This window comes from Oncorhynchus mykiss, chromosome 19 (assembly GCF_057628025.1).
Source record: "Oncorhynchus mykiss isolate SJ-2025 chromosome 19, ASM5762802v1, whole genome shotgun sequence".
NCBI lineage: Eukaryota > Metazoa > Chordata > Actinopteri > Salmoniformes > Salmonidae > Oncorhynchus > Oncorhynchus mykiss.
In genome coordinates this window covers 45,770,014-45,792,423 of record NC_143040.1, presented here as the reverse complement: position 1 = coordinate 45,792,423, position 22,410 = coordinate 45,770,014, and the positions used below count along the sequence as shown (strand labels likewise).

At 41.9% G+C, this 22,410-nt stretch overlaps 1 protein-coding gene across 3 annotated transcripts; it reads left to right on the top strand.

The window, feature by feature from the left end:
* The first annotated feature begins 782 nt into the window (after nucleotides 1-782).
* Nucleotides 783-20,484, top strand: LOC110497751 (polyserase-2). 3 transcript variants are annotated; one of them, XM_021574087.3, is made up of 10 exons: nucleotides 783-909; nucleotides 6,250-6,270; nucleotides 6,396-6,555; nucleotides 6,678-6,946; nucleotides 7,148-7,293; nucleotides 7,513-7,729; nucleotides 9,555-9,732; nucleotides 15,238-15,494; nucleotides 18,971-19,068; nucleotides 19,158-20,484. In XM_021574087.3, exons 1-10 carry the CDS (start codon nucleotides 843-845, stop codon nucleotides 19,461-19,463), a joined length of 1,719 nt encoding a protein of 572 aa, XP_021429762.2. In that variant the 5' UTR covers nucleotides 783-842; the 3' UTR covers nucleotides 19,464-20,484. The 3 variants fall into 3 exon arrangements, with proteins under 3 accessions (XP_021429762.2, XP_021429760.2, XP_021429765.2); XM_021574085.3 differs by having other exon boundaries at nucleotides 7,513-7,912; XM_021574090.3 differs by having other exon boundaries at nucleotides 814-909; nucleotides 6,826-6,946; nucleotides 7,513-7,912.
* Nucleotides 20,485-22,410: the final 1,926 nt, after the last annotated feature.

Below are 22,410 nucleotides of genomic sequence, written 5' to 3'. Positions count from 1 at the left end.
GCCAGGTCATCTGACGCAGCTCTCCATCACTCTCCTTATTGGTCAAATAACCCTTACACAGCCTTACTAAGTGATAGTCTTACTAAGCACAAACCAGATGGGAGGACGTATCGCTGCAGAATGCTGTGGTAGCCATGCTGGTCCTGTGGCGGTCCTCATGAGAGCCTGTTTCATCATAGCGCTTGATGGTTTTTGCAACTGCACTTGAAGAAACTTTAAAAGTTCTTGAAATTTTCCGTATCGACTGACCTTCATGTCTTAAAGTAATGGTGGATTGTTGTTTCTCTTTGCTTATTTGATCTGTTCTTTCCATAATATGGACTTGGTCTTTTACCAAATAGGGCTATCTTCTGTATACCACCCCTACCTTAACACAACTGATTGGCTCAAACACATTAAGACGGAAAGAAATTCCAAAAAAATGGACTTTTAACAAGGCACACCTGTTAATTGAAATGCATTCCAGGTGACTACCTCATGAAGCTGGTTGAGAGAATGCCAAGCGTGTGCAAAGCTGTCATCAAGGCAAATGGTGACTACTTTAAACAATCTCAAATATATTTTGATTTGTTGAAAAACAAATTGGTTACTACATGATTCCGTATGTGTTATTTCATAGTTTTGTTATCTTCACTATTATTCTACAATGTAGAACATTGTAAAAAAAAAAAAAAATTAAAAATGGAATGAGTAGGTGTGTCCAAACGTTTGACTGGTACTTTATAGACATATATATATATATATATATATATATATATATATATATATATATAGGGGAGGAGTGAAGGCAGGGATGAGTACAAAAGTATAAACACTAAACAGAACAGGCTGTTGTGGTGGGCATGGAAACAATGGAAGTCTACAAAGCACTCTGTTTGATGAATCTACTAGTTGCATTCCTTTCAAAAGGTAAGAGACACGATTCCCATTATTCCACTGCTTTACGTCTATGGACAGTTCTACAGGTGACTCTGGAGTTAAAGGGATAGTGTGATTATGCTAGTTGTAGGGGAGACCATGCTAGCTGTTCAGCATCACTACATCATGGAAAAAATAATAGGCCTTTTCTTTCTAAAAAAAACGATATCTACTTATATATCAGGTAGTTGTGTATCCCTGTAAATAATTGGAATGCATGTAACCTCGAACACAAATTAATTTGACTTGTTGAAAATCAAGTTTCTTTTTACCTAACTTGCTTACCACTTTTTCCTTCACAGACTTTTAGAAACAAGGGTAGCTGAACTTACCCCTTTGGCTCAATTTACCCCACTCTCACCTACCTGTAGACTTCCAGTCATTGTGCTAACCTAGTGGCTTGCAAAACGACCTACAACTTCTTTCAAACAGCAGAGACATAAAAACGGTATCCCATGAGTTAATCTGACGCTTGGTAAAATCTTGCACTCACCCTTTAAGGAGTTGGCCAGGTTATGGAATGGTGATGGCCGTGAGCATAGCCAAAAAAGACAGTCAAAGTCAATACAATGTCATGTGCCTTATGACACAGGAGAGAGACCTGTTAGACTGTTTTGGGCCTTGAGGGTGCCGCAGTGCATGCAATGAGGCAGAACGTTTACATTTGTCTAACATGAGCATCATAGCAACACAACAGAAATGGTATTGAACATGACTGAAGTACACTGCAAAATGTTCTGTGTGTATAGTGTTGAAGTGGACAAGCTGAAGTCATCTTTCAAAGCAGTTAAAGGGACAGAATTAGATATTTAATGAGATGAAAGTTTAATCGTACAAGGAACTTAAGTTAGGGACAGAAAAAATACAAACCGGTGAGTAACAGAGTAACTCTTGGCCAGGTCTTCCTCGTAAAAGAAGGCTGACTTCAATGGGACTTCTTGGATAAAAAAAGGTTAAAAACAGTAAAACATTTTAAAAGCATTCCTCATTCAAGTAATGAGACTCATTAAACTACAATCTGACGCTAAGTAAAATGTTTATGAGAGAGAGAAAGAAAGAAACGAAAGGAAAAGGGTCTGCATGAAACCTCACTTTGATTATAGGGTGTCATGAACTCTGATGATGGCATAAAGGAGATACGCAATCCCTGAAATAAAAAAGACCACAGGCAATGTTCCTTTACATGTCATGTGTATACCTTTATACAAACTAAGATTCTCCTAGCCAGCCAGACAAATGCACTGAGAATTTGCATTTGAGAACAGCCTAAGAAAAAAAAGCTAAAGCACTGTCAAGTAGAGACACCTACAGTTGAAGTCGGAAGTTAACATACACCTTAGCCAAATACATTTAAACTCAGTTTTTCACAATTCCTGACATTGAATCCCTGTAAAAAAATGCCCTGTCTTAGGTCAGTTAGGATCACCACTTTATTTTAAGAATGTGAAATGTCAGAATAATAGTAGAGAGAATTATTTATTTCAGCTTTTATTTCTTTCATCACATTCCCAGTGGGTCAGAAGTTTACATACACTCAATTAGTATTTGGTAGCATTGCCTTTAAATTGTTTAACTTGGGTCAAACATTTTGGGTAGCCTTCCACAAGCTTTCCATAATAAGTTGGGTGAATTTTGGCACATTCCTCCTGACAGAGCTGGTGTAACTGAGTCAGGTTTGTAGGCCTCCTTGCTCGTACACGATTTTTCAGTTCTGCCCACAAATGTTCTATAGGATTGAGGTCATGGTTTGTGATGGCCACTCCAATACCTTGATTTTGTTGTCCTTAAGCCATTTTGCCACAACTTTGGAAGCATGCTTGGGGTCATTTGGGTCCATTTGGAAGACCCATTTGCGACCAAGCTTTAGCTTCCTGACTGATGTCTTGAGATGTTGCTTCAATATATCCACATAATTTTCCAGCCTCATGATGCTGCCACCTCCGTGCTTCACGGTTGGGATGGTGTTCTTCGGCTTGCAAGCCTCCCCCTTTTTCCTCCAAACATAATGATGGTCAATATGGCCAAACAGTTCTATTTTTGTTTCATCAGACCACAGGATATTTCTCCAAAAAGTATAACCTTTGTTCTCATGTGCAGTTGCAAACATTGGTCTGGCTTTTTTATGCCGTTTTCTGAGCAGTGTCTTCTTCCTTGTCGAGCGGCCTTTCGGGTTGTCAATATAGGACTTGTTTTACTGTGGATATAGATATTTTTGTACCTGTTACCTCCAGCATATTCACAAGATCCTTTGCTGTTATTCTGGGATTGATTTGCACTTTTTGCACCAAAGTACGTTCATCTCTAGGAGACCGAACGCGTCTCCATCCTGAGCAGTATGACGGCTACGTGGTCCCATGGTGTTTATACTTGCGTACTATTGTTTGTACAGATGAACATGGTACCTTCAGGCGTTTGGAAACTGCTCCCAAGGATGAACCATAATTCTGGAGGTCAATTTTTTTTTTCTGAGGTCTTGGCTGATTTCTTTTGATTTTCCCATGATGTCAAGCAAAGAGGCACTGAGTTTGAAGGTAGGCCTTGAAATACATCCACATGTACATCTCCAATTGACTAAAATTATGTCAATTAGCCTATCAGAAGCTTCTAAAGCCATGACATCATTTTCTGGAATTTTCCAAGCTGTTTAAAGGCACAGTTAACTTAGTGTTTGTAAACTTCTGACCCACTGGAATTGTGATACAGTGAATTATGAATGAAATAATCTGGCTGTAAACAATTTTTTGAAAAATGTATTGTGTCATGCACAAAGTAGATGTCCTAACCGACTTGCCAAAACTATAGTTTGTTAACAAGACATTATTGGAGTGGTTGAAAAACGAGTTAATGACTCCAACCTAAGTGTATGTAAACTTCTGACTTCAACTGTACATTCTAAAAAAATACATATATGTATATTGACACTTGGACCACATATGTGGCCTGTATGACGGTGGTTAGTTCTTAGATCTAATACAGCTGTAAAGCCAGTGCACCTGTAAAATGATGGACACTTCTTCCTGTTTATGCCACTGGAACTGATGTGAAAAAGGCACCTTTAATTAATTAGGCCTATCACTGATGTGTGTGTGTGTTTTTGTGTGCATGCAACATTCCCTCTGAAGCGCATGGAGAGTTGAGCAAGACCATAGAATGGCTTTTCAACACGTCAAGGAAATGCTTCACCTTCAGCTGACAATTCCATCTTACTGGAAACAGTTAGCTTGAGTCACCAATGTAATCAATGCTTGTTGTCGTTATCTTAAGGACAGAGTACAGGGAGGAAATTGAGGTTCCAAAGTGTATCAAAATTGGTGTCGACAGGAAAGTTGTGCCTCAAATCAAAATGTTTGTCCTCACACACAACAGTTGGGTGGAATACAATGTTTGATATGTTCATTATGTAATGCAATATTTCATGCAATGAATTTGTAGAAATGTATAATTTTGCAGTAGAGAAGTCTGATTTGTCGATTGTTGTTTGCCTCTTTGTGTGAAAAAAAACATTACCTGATTTTAATTTAGTGGGTGGGGACTGAATGTGAAGCCAGCCAGCCAGACACACCCACAGAGCACACAGAACTAGGGTGCTTATCAGTAGTCCACTAGTCTCTCACGGTTCTGGTTGCCAATATCAGCAGTCCAGTGGATCCCTCACCTTGTCTGTTCTCCTTTAGTTGCACTGGTATGAAAAGACAGAGTAGTTGAAAGTGTTATTAAGGCAGAAGTTTACCAGGGTTGCTTTCACATTGTCCAGTTCTTTCAGATCCGAGGAGAGGAAGCCACTTTGGAAGATTCAAAACATTAGAGGCAATAGAAGGGCAATTTGGGTTACCTTCTTTGTATTCTTTTCTGTGAAATCCCCATATAGTCCTACAGCCACGATGACTCTGTTGTGACCACAACGCTTCCTTTGTTGGATGATTGTGATTTTTTTCTTCTTGTTATTGTTTTGTTTGGATGAAATGTTTCCAGACGAAAAACCTGAATGAACAGTTTGGCACAAAGTTAACCATAACATTAACACCACCTAAAATGTATATACAGTGCATTCGTACACAGACCTGTTGACTTTTTCCACATATTGTTACGTTACAGCCTTATTCTAAAATTGATTACATTGTTTTTTCCCTCACCAATCTTCACATAATACCCCATGATGACTAAGCAAAAACATTATTTGTATATATTTTTTGCAAATGTATTAAAAAACAAAACTGAAATATCACATTTACATAACTATTCAGACCCTTTACTCAGTACTTTTTGAAGCACCTTTAAGCTTGGCACACCTGTATTTGGGGAGTTTCACCCATTCTTCTCTGCAGATCCTCGCAAACTCTGTCAGGTTGGATGGGGAGGGTCACTGCACAGCTATTTTCAGGTCTCTCCAGAGATGTTTGATCGGGTTCAATTACGGGCTCTGACTGGGCAATTCAAGGACATTCAAAGACTTGTCCCGAAGCCACTCCTGCGTTGTCTTGGCTGTGTGCTTAGGGTTGCTGTCCTGTTGGAAGGTGAACCTTCGCTTCAGGCTGGGGTCCTGAGCCCTCCGGAGCAGGTTTTCATCAAGGATCTTTCTGCTCCGTTCATCTTTACCTCGATCCTGACAAGTCTTCCGATCCCTGCCGCTGAAAAACATCCCCACAGTATGATGCTGCCACCACCATGCTTCACCGTAGAGATGGTGCCAGGTTTCCTCCAGACGTGACGCTTGGCATTCAGGCCAAACAATTCCATCTTAGTTTCATCAGACCAGAGAATCTTGTTTCTCGTGTTCTGAGTACTTTAGATGCCTTTTGGCAAACTCCAAGCAGGCCTTTTACGGAGGAGTGGCTTCCGTCTGGCCACTCTACCATAAAGGCCTTATTTACGCTTTATATACGCTTCTCATATGTTCTTCTGCATTGACTTATTATTAAGCATATCTTCTGCACCTGTTTCCGGACTCACAGTGTATTACGTTACAAACGCACATTCGGGATCATGTTAAGTGTACAGTAATGTTCGGTAACATACACAGGGATTAAATTCGTTTTGACAGATGGCGTTTTGTCAAACAATCCACAGACTCATGACAAGCATCCAGCATCCAAAGTTCGCTCACATGGAAACTATGGAGCAACACTAAATGCACTGACTAATTGATAGACAGGCTTGCTGGCTGTGCTCTAAGACTGTATGTTACTACCATAGAGATCCTATTCAATTATTCTAATTCCTTATGTGGTTGCTATTGTAAAACCAGTAGGGTGCAAAGAGTTAAGTTACATGTTTTCCCACAGTGTGCCAAAACCAAACTGTTCAACTGTTTTTCTCCTCTCCTGTTTGTAGGGTCTCACTCTCAGTTGGATGGTAAGTATTTTTCTAATTGAATGACATGACCATGCACCTATTCACTAACTTAGTGAGGTTTCAATCTCTTCACTTCCTTTGTGTGCTCCATTTCGTAAACCTTCATCCATATGTGTCTCTGTTAGTATGCGGAACCCCTCTCAACACTAGGATTGTGGGGGGTCAGGATGCTCTTGCAGGGAGTTGGCCATGGCAGGCCAGTCTGCACAGATCTGGCAGGCATTTTTGTGGGGGATCCCTCATCAACAAAGAGTGGGTGCTGACTGCTGCTCACTGCTTCTCCAGGTGAGGAATTGCAGGATTGCTAGAATCCCAACATTTAACTCTTACACCAAACCTAATCATAACTCAATTGAGCCTCCTTTTACAGCATTTCTGTTATCTTTTTTATACATATATTATCTCAGCCCCAGTACATCAAATTTGGTGGTCTACGTTGGTCGTCAGAACCAGAAGGGCTCTAACCCCAACGAGGTGAACCGCGGGGTCACTCAGATCATGTCCCACCCCAACTACACCAGAAGTACTAATGACAACGACATGTGTCTTCTCAAGCTCTCCTCCCCTGTGACTTTTACCAACTACATCCGGCCAGTCTGCCTAGCTGCACCAGGCAGCTCCTTTCATGCCGGCACTACTAGCTGGGTCACTGGCTGGGGCACCATCCGCAGTGGAGGTGAGATCTGATGGGAGAGATTAAATCTAATGCATGGGCAATAGTCAATATGTAAAATAGATTTGTAATATAATAGGAGTGATCAATTGTAACAAAATACCTTTTCCTCAAATAAACCTTCAAAATGAATCAATCAAGTAATGCATTTCAAATCATGTTGTACTAACTTTACTTGTCTGAATGTGTCTCCCATCTCCTCAGTGTCCCTGCCCTCACCAAAGACCCTACAGGAGGTGGATGTGCCAGTAGTGGGAAACAGGCAGTGTAACTTTAACTATGGAGTAGGTTCAATCACAGACAACATGATCTGTGCTGGTCTAGCAGCAGGAGGAAAGGATTCCTGTCAGGTAAATTCTCTTGGTTATCCTTTTTGTTTATTACATTGTGGGTCAATTACATATTGGTCCGATTCCCCGGACACAGGTTATACCTAATCCTAGTCTAAAAAGCATGTTCACATTGAAAATGGTTCCTCATCTGAGACTGTGCTTCATCTGGGAAACCGACTGTTTCATAATCCTGTGAAAATGCAATCTCAGTGACACTGTAAATCTGTCTATGCATAGGGGGACTCCGGAGGTCCGATGGTAACCAATCAGGGTACTCGCTGGATCCAGTCTGGTGTTGTGAGTTTCGGCAAAGGCTGTGCCCTGGCAAAATTCCCAGGAGTGTACACCAGAGTGTCCCAGTACCAGACCTGGATCAACAGCCAGATCAGCAGTGACCAGCCTGGCTTTGTCACCTTCTCCTCCAGTGGGACTGACTCTGACCTCAGTGTCTTCTGTACTGGTCTTTCAGCCCCTACAACCACCACTACCACTACAACCACCACTACAACTGCCCCTACAACTGCCCCTACAACCACCCCTACCACTGCCCCTACAACCGCCACTCCAACTGCCCCTACCACTGCCCCTACTGCCCCTACAACCACCACTACCACCACAACTGCCCCTACAACCGCATGTACATACCTACAGTGCCTTCAGAAAGTATTCAGACCCCTTGACATTTTCCAAATTTTGTTACGTTACAGCCTTATTCTAAAATATATATATTTTTCCCTCAATCAACCCCATAATGACAAAGCAAAAACAGGTTTTTGGACATTTTTAAATATAAAACGGAAATATCATATTTACATAAGTATTCAGACCCTTAGTACTTTGAAGCACCTTTGGCAGCAATTACACCCTTGAGTCTTCTTTGTTATGACGGTACAAGCTTTGCACACCTGTATTTGGGAAGTTTCTCCCATTCTTTGCAGATCCTCTCAAGCTCTGTCAGGTTGGATGGGGAGCGTTGCTGCTATTTTTAGGTCTCTCCAGAGATGTTCGATCAGGTTCAAGTCCGGGCTCGGCTGGGTCACTCAAGGGCATTCAGAGTCTTGTCCCGAAGCCACTCCTGCGTTGTCTTGGCTGTGTGCTTAGGGTCATTGTTCTGTTGGAAGGTGAACCTTAGCCCCAGTCTGAGGTCCTGAGCGTTCTGTAGCAGGTTTTCATCAAGGATCTCTCTGTACCTTGCTCTGTTCATCTTTCCCTCCATGTCTCCCAGTCCCTGCCGCTGAAAAATATCCCCACAGCATGATGCTGCCACCACCATGCTTCACCGTAGGGATGGTGCCAGGATTCCTCCAGACAAGATGCTTGGCATTCAAGCCAAAGAGTTCAACCTTTGTTTCATCAGAGCAGAGAATCTTGTTTCTCATGATCTGAAAGTCTTTAGGTGTCTTTTGGCAAACTCCAAGAGGGCTGTCATGCCCTTTACTAAGGAGTGGCTTCCGTCTGGCCACTCTACCATAAATGCCTGATTGATGGACTGCTGCAGAGATGGTTGTCCTTCTGGAAGTTTCTCCCGTTCCACAGAGGAACTCTGGAGCTCTGTCAGAGTGACAATCCGGTTCTTGGTCACCTCCCTGACCAAGGCCCTTCTCCCCCGATAGCTCAATTTGTCCAGGCAGCCGGCTCTAGGAAGAGTATTGGTGGTTCCAAACGATGGAGGCCAGTGTGTTCTTGGGGACCTTCAATGCTGCTGAAATGTTTTGGTACCCATCCCCAGATCTGTGACTCGACACAATGTCTCAGAGCTATACGGACAATTCCTTCGACCTCATGGCTTGGTTTTTTGCTCTTACATGCACTGTCAACTGTGGGACCTTATATAGACTGGTGTGTACCTTTCCAAATCTTGTCCAATCAATTGAATTTACCACAAGTTGGCTCCAATCAAGTTGTAGAAACATCTCAAGGATGATCATTGGAAACAGGATGCACTTGAGCTCTATTTCGAGTCTCATAGCAAAGGGTCTGAATACTTATGTAAATGAAGTGTTTCTGTTTTTTGAAAACCTGTTTTCACTTTGTCATTATGGGGTATTGTGTGTAGATTGCTGAGGGAAAAACATGTATTTAATCAATTTTGAAATAAGGCTGTAACATAACGTGAAAAAAGTCAAGGGGTCTGAATACTTTCCGAAGGCACTGTATAGACTAACTTGTGCTTATGGCTACAACTTAATGTGAATCTTTACTTTTGTAACATATCTGACTACTGAATTATTCCCTTTTATTTGTCTCTCAAATGTTTCTGTCTCTCCCTCCCTCTGCAGCTGTGGTGTGTGGCAGCGCTAGCTCCTCTTTGAACTCCCATGTTGGTGGCGGAAGCTCGTTGGCGACAGCAGGTTTGTGGCCCTGGATAGCCAGCATACAGACTAACGGAGCGCACGTCTGTGGGGGCACTTTAGTGGCGGTAGACTCTGTCATGAGTGATGCCAGCTGCTTTTCTAGGTAAGTTAACTCTACCTGTATGTCAAAGTGGGAGAGTTAGTAGCTGGATTGAAATGTCACTCCTTACATGATTCTAAGGAAATCTAATCATAGAACCTACATTTTGATTGGATTTAGATTTTTTTTACAGTGCCATTACATTAACAGTTAGTGACGTATAGAAATGTTTCCTTTTCAACCCTAATGCAAAGGTTAACCAAGATGAATACGTATGACATTTGTACAATCATTGTGCTACTGAAAATTCTAGGAGGGGTAGCTGTCTATAAACAACACCCATGTTTTACACAACCTTGGCTTCAGAAAGCATGGTTATGGTGTCATCATCATGCCAACCAGTGTCTGGGTGACTCCATGGGCTCAACAGGCACTTACTGTAGTAGTTACTCTAGTGTACCAGAGGGGGGAGCCACCAGCCAACATCTCTTCCACACTACTGTTTTACCATCCTAATCAGCTGGACAGTTTAACGTTTTGCTACCTTCACAAGGAATTTAGTGGCCCATTCAGACTTAGGATATCTATGACTTTTTACGTGTTTTGATTTAAGCACTTCTCAGTAGTTGGTATTCAGACTTACACTACATGGCCAAAAGTATGAGGATTCGACTGACACGTGTATAACAGAGCACACAGCAATGCAATATCCATACAGTAGAATGGCCTGTACTGAAGAGCTCAGTGACTTTCAACGTGGCACCGTCATAGGATGCCACCTTTCCAACAAGTCAGTTCATAACATTTCTACCCTGCTAGAACGGCCCGGTCAACTGTAAGTGCTGTTATTGTGAAATGTCAAGGAGCAACAACAGCTCAGCCGCGAAGTGGTAGGACACGCACGCTCCCAGAACGGGACCTCCAACTGCTGAAGCGCATAAAGATCATCTGTCCTCAGTTGCGACACTCACTACCAAGTTTCAAACTGCTTCTGGAAGCAACATCAGCACAATAACTGTTCGTCGGGAGTGTCAAGAAATGGGTTTCCATGGCCGAGCAGCCGCACACAAGCCTAAGATCACCACGCGCAATGCCAAGCGTCGGCTGGAGTGGTGTAAAGCTAAATGATGCCAGGAGAACGCTACCTGCCTGAATGCATAGTGCCAACTGTAAAGTTTGGTGGATTAATAATAGTCTTGGGCTGTTTTTTATGGTTCGGGCTAGGCCCGTAGGGAAAATCTTAAAGCTACAGCATAAAATGACTTTCAAGGAGATTCTGTGCTTCCAACTGTGTGACAACAGTTTGGGCAAGGCCTTTTCCTGTTTCAGCATGACAATGCCCCCGTGCACAAAGCGAGTTCCATACAGAAATGGTTTGTCAAGATCTGTGTGGAAGAACTTGACTGGCCTGCACAGAGACCTGACCTCAACCCCATTGAACAGCTTTGGGATGAATTGGAAAGCCGACTGCGAGCCAGGCCTAATCACCCAACATTAGTGCTCGACCTCAACAATGCCCTTGTTGCTGAATGGTAGCAAGTCCCCACAGCAATGTTCACATCTAGAGGAAAGCCTTAACAGAAGAGCTGTTATACCAACTCCATGTTAATTCCCATGATTTTTTTTAACAAGATGTTCGACGAGCAGGTGTCCACATAATTGTGCAGGGGGGTAGTGAGCTCTGCTGGTGTGGCTCCCTTGTTCGCACTGAATAAATGTAATTCAATTAAAAAGTTTTGGTTCAATTAGTTTTTCTGTTTATCTCAAACAAATCCATTTAAATATTGTGCAGCTTTCATTTAAATTAGATCAGCACAAGACTAATTCAGGTCTGAATTTCCCTTTAATTAATAATTACGTCAACTTCAAGACAAAGAAAATATCAACTTAGTACAATAATGAATTATGTCAAATGATGATAACATGAATGAAGAGTTGAGTATGAAGGGTGCCTACCTAGGGCATAACACATACATAACCCATACATATTACATAAGCAATAAATAAACATTTAATAAGACAATTGGAATGAAGAGTTTAGTATCCCTCACTAAAGTAGCAGGGTGAGGCCACTTGATGTACACCCCTTGGACAGGACGCTAGTCTGTCACAGGCAGTGGAGGCTCCACAGAGAAGGGAGGGGAGGACCATCCTCATCAGTAAATTTTATAAAAATGTAAATTGTAAAACATTAAAGTTATATAATTTTTAGATGAAACTATACTAAATATAATCACGTCACGTTCTCACCCCCTTCCATGGATATACACAGTAATTATGACAGGCTGGAGGACACCCTCCTGAAGTTATCAGAGCTCTTGCAACATGATCTGCCATGTTGTCCACCCAATCAAAGGATCAGATAATTAATCTAGCACTGAAAACATAATCTACAGTTTGCTAGCACTGCAGTGTATAAAATGTGGTGAGTAGTTAACTCAGAGAAAGGCAATAGTTGAACAGTTATTTTAACAAATGAATTTATTCTTAAATGAAGGAAGAGAAAGAGATCGAAAAAGACAGTTTCACTTACTTAGCTAGCAAATGCAGCTAGCTAGTTTAGCCTACTGAAACGCCCTGCTCAAACAGAGGGATGCTACGTTAACTAGCTGGCTATGACTATCCAACACAACACTGGAACTCTTCCAAATCAAGGTAAGCTTTTGGTATTACTAATTTATTGTCACCGGGGCCTGTCGGTGTAACTGCTTACTAACTTCACTGCATGATAGTAGCAGCTATACGAACGCATTAGTTCTATTAACTATGACGTTACTTTAGCTAATATGGTGACAACGAAGTAGGCTGTGTGTAGAGTTTTGGCTTGTAAACTCTTGTTTGCAACTGTTGGAACCTCTTTGGACTAGGGGGCAGTATTTTGACGTCTGGAGGAAAAGCGTGCCCACAGTAAACTGCCTGTTACTCAGATATGCATACAGTGAGGGAAAAAAGTATTTGATCCCCTGCTGATTTTGTACGTTTGCCCACTGACAAAGAAATTATCAGTCTATAATTTTAATGGTAGGTTTATTTGAACAGTGAGAGACGGAATAACAACAACAAAAAATCCAGAAAAAAAAGCATGTCAAAAACGTATTAGGGTACCTGAGGGTACCTGAGGGTACCTGAGGTTTGATTATAAGTGTTGTTTGACTTGTTTGGAGAAGTTTATTGATAACGTTTGGGATTAATTTTGTATGCATTTTGAAGGAGGGAAACCGGTGGATAGCCCTCCCTCATTTTGAATGAAACGCGCCAGCTAAACTGAGTTTTTGGGGATATAAAGAAGGACTTTATCGAACAAAGGGACCATTTGTGATGTAGCTGGGACCTTTTGGAGAGCCAACAGAAGATCATCTTCAAAGGTAAGGCATTTATTTTATAGCTATTTCTGACTTTCGTGGCGCACCAGCCTGGTTGAAAAATGTTTTTAATGCTTTTGTGTGCGGGCCGCTGTCCTCAGATAATCGCATGGTGTGCTTTCGCCGTAAAGCCTTTTTGAAATCTGACACAGCGGCTGGATTAACCAGAAGTTAAGCTTTTTTTCTGATGTATGACACTTGTATTTTCATGAATATTAAATATGACTATCTGCCATTTGAATTTCGCACTCTGCAATTTCACCAGATGTTGTTGAGGTGGGTCGCTAGCACCACGTCTAGCCATAACAGGTTTTAATGATTGCACCGAATATCAGCTAGGTGCAGGTAAGCGTGTGAAAGGCGGTATTGAATGTCACTGTCTGTCACCTCAAATTGTCTCTCGACCTGTGTGCACCTAAGTTGTAAACCTTCATTCATGAACTAGGTTGTAGCAACCTCATGATGGGTATAGGGAAAATTCCAGTATCATGTGCAGTTGAAGTCGCAAGTTTGCATATACCTTAGCCAAATACATTTAAACTCAGTTTTTCACAATTCCCTGTCTTAGGTCAGTTTGGATCACCACTTTATTTTAAGAATGTGAAATGTGAAATAAGAGATTTATTTCAGCTTTTATTTCTTTCATCGCATTCCCTATGGGTCAGAAGTTTACATGCACTCAATTAGTATTTGGTAGCATTGCTTTTAAATTGTTTAACTTGGGTCAAACATTTCTGGTAGCCTTCCACAACAAGTTGGGTGAATTTTGGCCCATACCTCCTGACAGAGCTGATGTAACGGAGTCAGGCTTGTATGCCTCCTTGCTCGCACATGCTTTTTCAGTTCTGCCCACACATTTTCTATAGGATTGAAGTCAGGGCTTTGTGATGGCCACTCCAATCCCTTGACTTTGTTGTCCGTAAGCCATTTTGCCACAACTTTGGAAGTATGCTTGGGGTCATTGTCCATTTGGAAAACCCATTTGCGACCAAGCTTTAACTTCCTGACTGATGTCTTGAGATGTTGCTTCAATATATCCACATCATTTTCCTGCCACATGATGCCATCTATTTTCTGAAGTGCACCAGTCCCTCCTGCAGCAAAGCACTCCCACAACATGATGCGGCCATCTCCGTGCTTCATGGTTGGGATGATGTTCTTCGGCTTGCAAGCCTCCCCATTTTCCCTCCAAACGTAACGATGGTCATTATGGCCAAACAGTTCTATTTTTGTTTCATCAGACCAGAGGACATTTCTCCAAAAAGTATGATATTTGTCCCCATGTGCAGTTGCAAAACGTAGTCTGACTTTTTTATGGTGGTTTTGGAGCAGTGTCTTCTTCCTTGCTGAGCGGCCTTTCAGATTATGTCGATACATGACTCTTTTTACTGTGTATATAGATACTTTTGTACCTGTTTCCTCCAGCATCTTCACAAGGTCCTTTGCTGTACGTTCATCTCTAGGAGACAGAACGAGTCTCCGTCCGAGTGGTGTGACGGCTGCGTGGTCCCAAGGTTTTTATACTTGCTTACTATTGTTTGTACAGATGTACGTGGTACCTTCAGGTGTTTGGAAATTGCTCCCAAGGATGAAACAGACTTGTGGAGGTCTACAATCTTTTTTCTGAGGTCTTGGCTGATTTATTTTGTTTTTCCCATGATGTCAAGCAAAGAGGCACTGAGTTTGAAGGTAGACCTTTAAATTCATCCACAGGTACACTTCAAATTATGTCAATTAGCCTATCAGAAGCTTCTAAAGCCATGACATAATTTTCTGTTTCTGTTTCTGTTTAAAGGCACAGTCAACTTAGTGTATGTAAACTTCTGACCCACTGGAATTGTGATAGTGTAATAATCTGTCTGTAAACAATTGTTGGGAAAATGTCTTGTCATGTAATGTAGATGTCCTAACCAACTTGCCAAAACTATAGTTTGTTAACAAGACATTTGTGGAGTGGTTGAAAAATGAGTTTTAATGACTCCAACCTAAGTGTATGTCATCTTCTGACTTCAACTGTAGTAGCCTAAACCTATCGCTGTTACATTGAACTGGGTGAATGGAATATGAATGAGTCATCCAATATGCTGTAATAGAAAAATAAGGCCATGCTCATGAATAGAAAATAGCCCTCCTCATTTTAAAGGGCACTGACCGCCAATGATCACAGGACATCACTAAACAGAGATGCAACTCATTATCTCTCTAGCCAGGCCAACGCCTCTGAGTGGACCGTGATTCTGGGTCGTCTGAAGCAGAGCGGCTCCAATCCCCACGAGGTAACCCAGAACGTCATCAACATCACCATGAGCAATGTGACAGGCAAAAACGTGGCCATCCTCCGACTGGCCAGCCAACCCACATTGTCTGACTACATCCAGCCTATCTGTGTGGACAAGGGAACCAGAACCTTCAGCACAGGGACTCCGTGTTGGGTAGCTGGCTGGGCAACAGGTCAGGGTGGCGGTGAGTGTAAGGACTACTGTCTTTGTGTGTTAGTGAGAAATGTTCCCTGTTCAGAAACAAACCCTATAGCACCAAGGCATTTGTGTAGATCTGAAATAATTGGGTAAGCAATGGTAGTAGGTCCACCTGTCTTCTGATAGGATAGGTGAGATTTTCACCATATTGCTTATAACCTATCCAGGCCTCTCAGATCTACACAAATGCCTAGGGTAGGAGCTGGCTGCACTGTAAGATGTTTCTGTAATTTCAACAGTAAAACACTGTAGAATAATACACAGTAATTATCGTGCATTGTGGGAAAATGTTGTGGGCAGGGAAAGTTGTCTTTGGCTCATAAATATATTGAAGGCGTGCATTGTAAGAGGCTATATTTGTTGCACCTGTGAGTGAGAATGCTGTACACAGAATACAGTAATATACTCCATTTTAGGAATTTTACAAATCTTGTCCTGAAAATTGACAGTTATTTACTGTAATTCAGAATCCTGGACCATACATCATTTTTGGAGCACCAAAAACCTTTTGAACAATAGTGGGTGGATGGTATTGTGTTTCTGACTAACATATTTTTAGGCATGTCTTGTAAGAGCTATATTTGTTGCACCCGTCAGGGTGAATCCTGAACGAATTTAACTGTATGTCTTAGTGGTCCCCTAACAATTTCATTTATAGAGGGGACAAATCAGTGGCAGCAAGTCTCAAACCTTTAATAGTTGAATGGCTAGCCATGTCCTTTTGATCTGTTTTGGCCTGTAGTTACTGTCAGCATAGAAGCCTTTGTTAAGGCATAAAGTGCAAGTGACATAAAACACCAAATATAGTGTTTTGTGTTTATTAGGTACACCAATCTAGTACCGGGTCAGACCCCTATTTGCCTCCATAACAGCCTGAATTATTTGGGGAATGGATTCTACAAGGTGGGGAGTTCAAACGTTGCTCTATTGGCGTCAAGGAACCGAACGTGCCAGGAAATAACATTCCCCACACCAGAGCCATCAGCCTGTAATGTTGACACCAGGCAGGATGTGGCCATGAACTTATGCTGCTTACGCCAAATCCTGACTCTCCCATCAGCATGACGCAACAGGAACTGGGATTTGTCAGACCAGGCAATGCACTCAATTGTCCAGCGTTGGTGATCATGTGCCTACTGGAGCTGCTTCTTCTTGTTTTCTGCTGCAATCGCCCATCCGTGACAAGGACAGACGCGTTGTGCGTTCCGAGATGCCGTTCTGCACATTACTGTTGTACTGCGCCATTTTATGCCTGTTTGTGGCCTGCCTGTTAGCTTACACGATTCTTGCCATTCTCCTTCGACCTCTCATCCACAAGCTGTTTTCACCCACAGTACTGCCGCTGACTGGATGTTTTTTGTTTTGTTACCCTATTCTTGATAAACCCTAGACACTGTCGTGTGTGAAAAGCCAAGGAGGCCGGCCAGTTCTGATATATTGGAACCGGCGCACCTGGCATCGACAATCATACCATGCTCAAAGTCGCTTAAGTCACTCGTTTTGCCCATTCTAACGTTGAATTGAACAGTAGCACTGCCTCTGCCTTCTTTAAATAGCAAGCCACGGCCATGTGACTCACTGTCTGAAGGAGCAAAACATTTGTGAATGGGGTGGTGTACCTAATAAACTGTAAGTTCATATGCTGTAATATCACTGGATTCACCATTAGCAATTGCAGTTTTTCAATACAATTCAACAAATTACTGTATTGCTGTATATTTAATGCAGCACACTGGTAGTGATGGTGCGTTGCATCCAGGTCTTGGACCCTCCACGTCACTTGCGGTGTCCCACAAGGATCTATTCTTGGACCCATGCTGCTCATCCTGTACATGGTCATGTAATTAGCCGGAATGGAATCTCATTCCACTGCTATGCTGATGACACCCAGCTGTATGTAAAAACTACCCCAAGTCCGTCTGATGCATATGTCTCATCCATGTCTTTATCTCCTCAAGCCTGGACTACTGTAACACACTCTTCATTGTGATCCCTGGCAGGAGTCTCCAAAAGCCCCACTACATCCAGAACAGCACTGTCAGGATCCTGGTGAGAGTGAAGAAACATCACCCCCATCCTGGCATCTTTGCCCTGGCTCCCCATCTCACTACGGATTTAATTTTAAAACCCTCTTGCTGACTTTCCAGCATAGTCATGGATATCCCACTCCTTTTCTCAAATACCATAACCCCACCCACACCCTCAGGTCAAGCGATGGCCTGCTCCTCCACGCCCCCAGGACCAAGCTCTGCTCCTTGGGGGAAAATCGGGCTTTCAGCTCAACCATCCCGAGCCTCTAGAATACCCTCCTGGACCACCTGAAGGCACCACAGACTGAGCTCCTTTGAAAGGGCCCCAAAGACTGTTTAGGAAGGTCATTCTGTTGATAGCTGTGCTCCTTGGTGTCCTTGTCCCTTGTAGCGTCAGCTGGGTTCTTTGTACCAGTTGCCCTGTCTTTCAGTTTTTTTATTTGAAGGCAATTTGAGATTATTCTGTATAATGAAACGCGCTTTACAAAGGTAATACATTATTATTCATTGCTGGAGGGGAATGAATCACTGTCTCATGAACATATTTTAAGGCGTGCCTTGTAAGTGGCTATAATTGTTTCACCCATTAGTGAGACTCCTGTACTAATTTAAGTGATATGTGGTAGTAGTTCCCTAACAATTTAAAGGTATATTGAGGACAGATCAGTGACAGCAGGTCTTAAACCTTTAATGGTTGAATATTTAACCATGTCCATTTGATCTGTTGCCCTGTAATCACAGCCAGTTTGGAACCCTTTTGTTTAGGCCTCTGGGCCTCATTTAATATGCTGTAATATACAAATGCCTAGCAGCCAATCTACTTACTCTAATCCCTTGTAATTACAGTAAAATACTGTAAAAATGACTTTCCTACAGTTCCTTACAGTATTGTACTGTGTTTTTTATTGCTTTGACGTTTTAGTAATTTACAGGAAGCTGGCATCAAGTTACCGTGAATATCTCAGTAATGTATTGGTACTATCCAGAGATATATCATCATAAGATATCTTGTTGTAATTACAATTATTTTAAAGACCATTATATCCTTAACTACAACAACATTTTCAGTAATGGTTATAGAAACGTTTACATGTTGTGATATATATATTTTTATCAACCTTGGTTGACTGCACCGATTAAAGAGCGCCACTAAATGACCAAAATGAAAACACTGGGTAATATGCAGTAATTATAATTGATACTGTAAATTAGTAACTGACTTGGTACTGTAAATTAGATTTAAGTAACATTTTTGGTACCGTTAAATGAATTACAGTAGCTGTAAAATAAATTACAGTACCTTTCTGGCCAATTGCTGCCAGTAAGTTTCTGTTCATTTTACAGGAAATGTTTTACAGTGTCGGTATTGTTTCCGGACAGGACCGTGGGGATGGGTATGATAAGTAATAAACCCATCTCTCTTTGTCCTTAGCTGAGGAAGTTCTGCAGGAGTTCCAGACCTCTGTGGTGGAATGTGTGAATGTTTCGTCTACGGACAACATTTGCACCGGAGCTGTGACACTACTACAGGTTTAGTACAGATCTGTCTTACTATTTAGCTTGCAACATAAGCACATAACATTATAACCATATTAAACCTAGTGTACTTCCACCCACAGGGTAATGCCGGTGGTCCTTTGATGTGTAAGCATGGCAACTCATGGTTCCAGACTGCTGTGTTGACTGTCGACAGCAACACCACTAGCAATAACAGCACCAACAAAGCACGTTGGAGCAGGGATCCCCGCACCTCCCCTATCCAAGTCTTCACCAAAACCTCCCACTTCCAAAACTTCCTGGCTGCCAATTTGGGAACCTTCCTATCCCCTGCCACCTCAGCTGGTGGCAGCAGTGGAGCTTCCCTGGCCCACTCCTCTCTCCTCCTCTTCTCCCTCTCCTCTGTCTTACTGTTGGGTTGGTACTAGGAAACTCCACAGCTACCATTGACAAGCCCTCTCTAACTTCCAACCAAAAGTATATTTTTTTCGAGGAATTAATCAATTTTTGTCAGTGACTGGTAGTGTGTCAAAGCCAGGATTCTAGTTTTGAACTCAGGGAGCCTTCATTTCTAGTCATTTGAATGATGAATGTTTCCAACTTCCTTTGTCTTTTTACTATTTTTGCTGTCAATGTTTTTGTATCAGTAGCATTTTCTGGATACTATTTTGTTATGACACTTACAGCATTGCTGTTTGAGACGCAATATGCCAGATTTTCTGTTAACTGTCTGGGTATGTGTAACATGACAATATCCAGATACCATGTAAAACAATGGAACATAATAATGTTGCCAGAGTTGACCCTTTCTAGCCTGAGCGAAATGTTCCATTTCTTGCAGGATCAAGACCTCTGCATATATTAATGGGTATACTTTGCTGGTGTAAAACCATGATAGGCATTTTGAAAGCGGAGAAACAGCCCCTTGACTGATTGCTATTGTATGTCACATTTCAAGAAATAACCTGTGAAAATATGCTTCTTATACAAAAATCGATGCTTTCTCCCAAACAACTGCCATTCCCACAACTTTTTAATGAAGATGAGGAAAGAGAGCATATTGTCTTTGTTTGATAAGTGTTGAACATTTGAAATCAGAATAGAAATACCTTTTACTGATGTTATTTTTCAAAAATTCTATGGAATATTCTTTGATCAGACACTATCTGGTTAGTAAATAAATAAACATCTGCATCAAAACAAATTACAACTAGCATTTAGTCTTACATAAGGAAATAAGTAATATAATATTAAAACAATTATTCTTTCAATGAAGTTATGGGGAATAGATTGTCTGTCATAGCCATAACATTAATCTCAGTGATTTTTACCATAAAAATTGATCTGGAATTACAGTGCCTATAGAAAGACTACGCTCCCTTAACTTTTTCAAAATGTTGTTGTGAGAAAATAAGTATATATTAAAAATACAAAACTGAAATATCATAACTGGATAAGTCTCCATCCCCCTGATTTAATACTTGGCGGAAGCACCTTCGGCAGCAATTTCAGCTGTGAGTGCTGAAATAAGTTTCTACCAACTTCGTATTTAGAACTCTTGACCTTTTCCACATTTTGTTACATTACAGCCTTATTGTAAAATTCATTAAATTCCTCAATCTATACACAATAACCCATAATGACAAAGTGAAAACAGATTTTTTTAAATTCTTGTAAATGTATTAAAAATAAAAAACAATTCCTTATTTACATAAGTATTCAGACCCTTTGCATTCGCAAAGATGCGAAATTGAGCTCAGGTGCATCCTGTTCCCATTGATCATCCTTTTGATGTTCCTACAACTGGATTGGACTCCCCATGTGGTAAATTCAATGGATTGGACATGATTTAGAAAGGCACACATCTGTCTATACAAGGTACCACAGTTGACAGTGCATGTCAGAGCAGAAATGAAGCCATGCGGTTGAAGGAATTGTCAGTAGGGCTCAGACAGGATTGTGTGGAGGCACAGGTCTGTGGAAGGGTACCAAAACATTTCTGCAGCATTGAAGGTCCCCAAGAACACAGTGGTGTCATTTTTAAATGGAAGAAGTTTGGAACCACCAAGACTCTTCCTAGACCTGGCCGCCCGGCCAAACTGAGCAATCGGGGGAGTAGGGCCGTGGTCAGGGAGGTGACCAAGAACCCAATGGTCAATCTGACAGAGCTCCAGAGTTCCTCTGTGGAGATGGGAGAACCTTCCAGAAGGACAACCATCTCTGCTGCACTCCACCAATCAGGCCTTTATGGTATAGTGGTCAGACGGAAGCCACTCCTCAGTAAAGGGCATGACAGCCTGCTTGGAGTTGGACAGACCATGAAAAGGACAGACCATGAGAAACAAGATTCTCTGGTCTGATGAAACCAAGATTTAACTCTTTGAACTGAATGTCAAGCCTCACGTCTGGAGGAAACCAGGCACCATCTCTACGGTGAAGCATGGTGGCGACAGTATCATGCTGTGGGGATCTTTTTCACCGGGAGGGACTGGGAGGCGAGTCAGGATTGAGGGAAAGATGAATGGAGCAAAGTACAGAGAGATCCTTGATGAAAACCTGCTCCAGAGCGCTCGGGACCTCAGACTGGGGGCGAAGATTCACCTTCCAACAGAACAACGACCCTAAGCACACAGCCAAGACAACACAGGAGTGGCTTTGGAACAAGTCTCCGAATGTGCTTGAGTGGCCCAGCCAGAGTCCGGACTTGAACCCGATTGAACACCTCTGGAGAGACCTGAAAATAGCTGTGGAGCGACGCTCCCCATTCAACCTGACACAGCTCGAGAGGATCTGCAGAGAAGAATGGGAGAAATTGCCCAAATACAGGTGTGCCAAGCTTGTAGCATCATACCAAAAAGACTCAAGGCTGTAATCGCTGCCAAAGGTGCTTCAGCAAAGTACTGAGTAAAGGGTCTGAATACTTATGATATATATTTTCTTAAAGTGATATTTCAGTATTTTCTTTCTTCACATTTGCAAACATTTCTAAAAACCTGTTTTTGGTTTGACATTATGTGGTAGTGTGTGTAGATTGAAAAACAATTGAAACCATTTTAGAATTAGGCTGTAACGTAACAATGTGGAAAAAGTCAAGAGGTCTGAATACTTTCCAAATGCACTGCAGATTTGGCAATATATGAACATTCTTCTTTACAAAACCGTTCAAGCTAGGTCAAGTTCCTTGGGGAGTGTTGATGGACAGCAATCTTCAAGAAATGCCACAAATTTTCAATTGGACATGTATCTTTTTATTCCTTAGCAATTCCACTGTAGCTTTGACTGTGTGCTTCGGGCTGTGTGCTTCATTGTCATGCTGAAAGGTGAACTTCCATCCCAGTATCAGCGTTCTTGCAGAGGGCAGCAGGTTTTCCTCAA

Coding starts and splice junctions, on each gene's coding strand:
- LOC110497751 (XM_021574085.3), top strand. CDS start 843: ATGGAAACAATGGAAGTCTACAAAGCACTCTGTTTGATGAATCTACTA. Junction 6,556..6,677: donor GCTGCTCACTGCTTCTCCAG/GTGAGGAATTGC, acceptor ATATTATCTCAG/CCCCAGTACATCAAATTTGG. Junction 7,294..7,512: donor GAGGAAAGGATTCCTGTCAG/GTAAATTCTCTT, acceptor GTCTATGCATAG/GGGGACTCCGGAGGTCCGAT.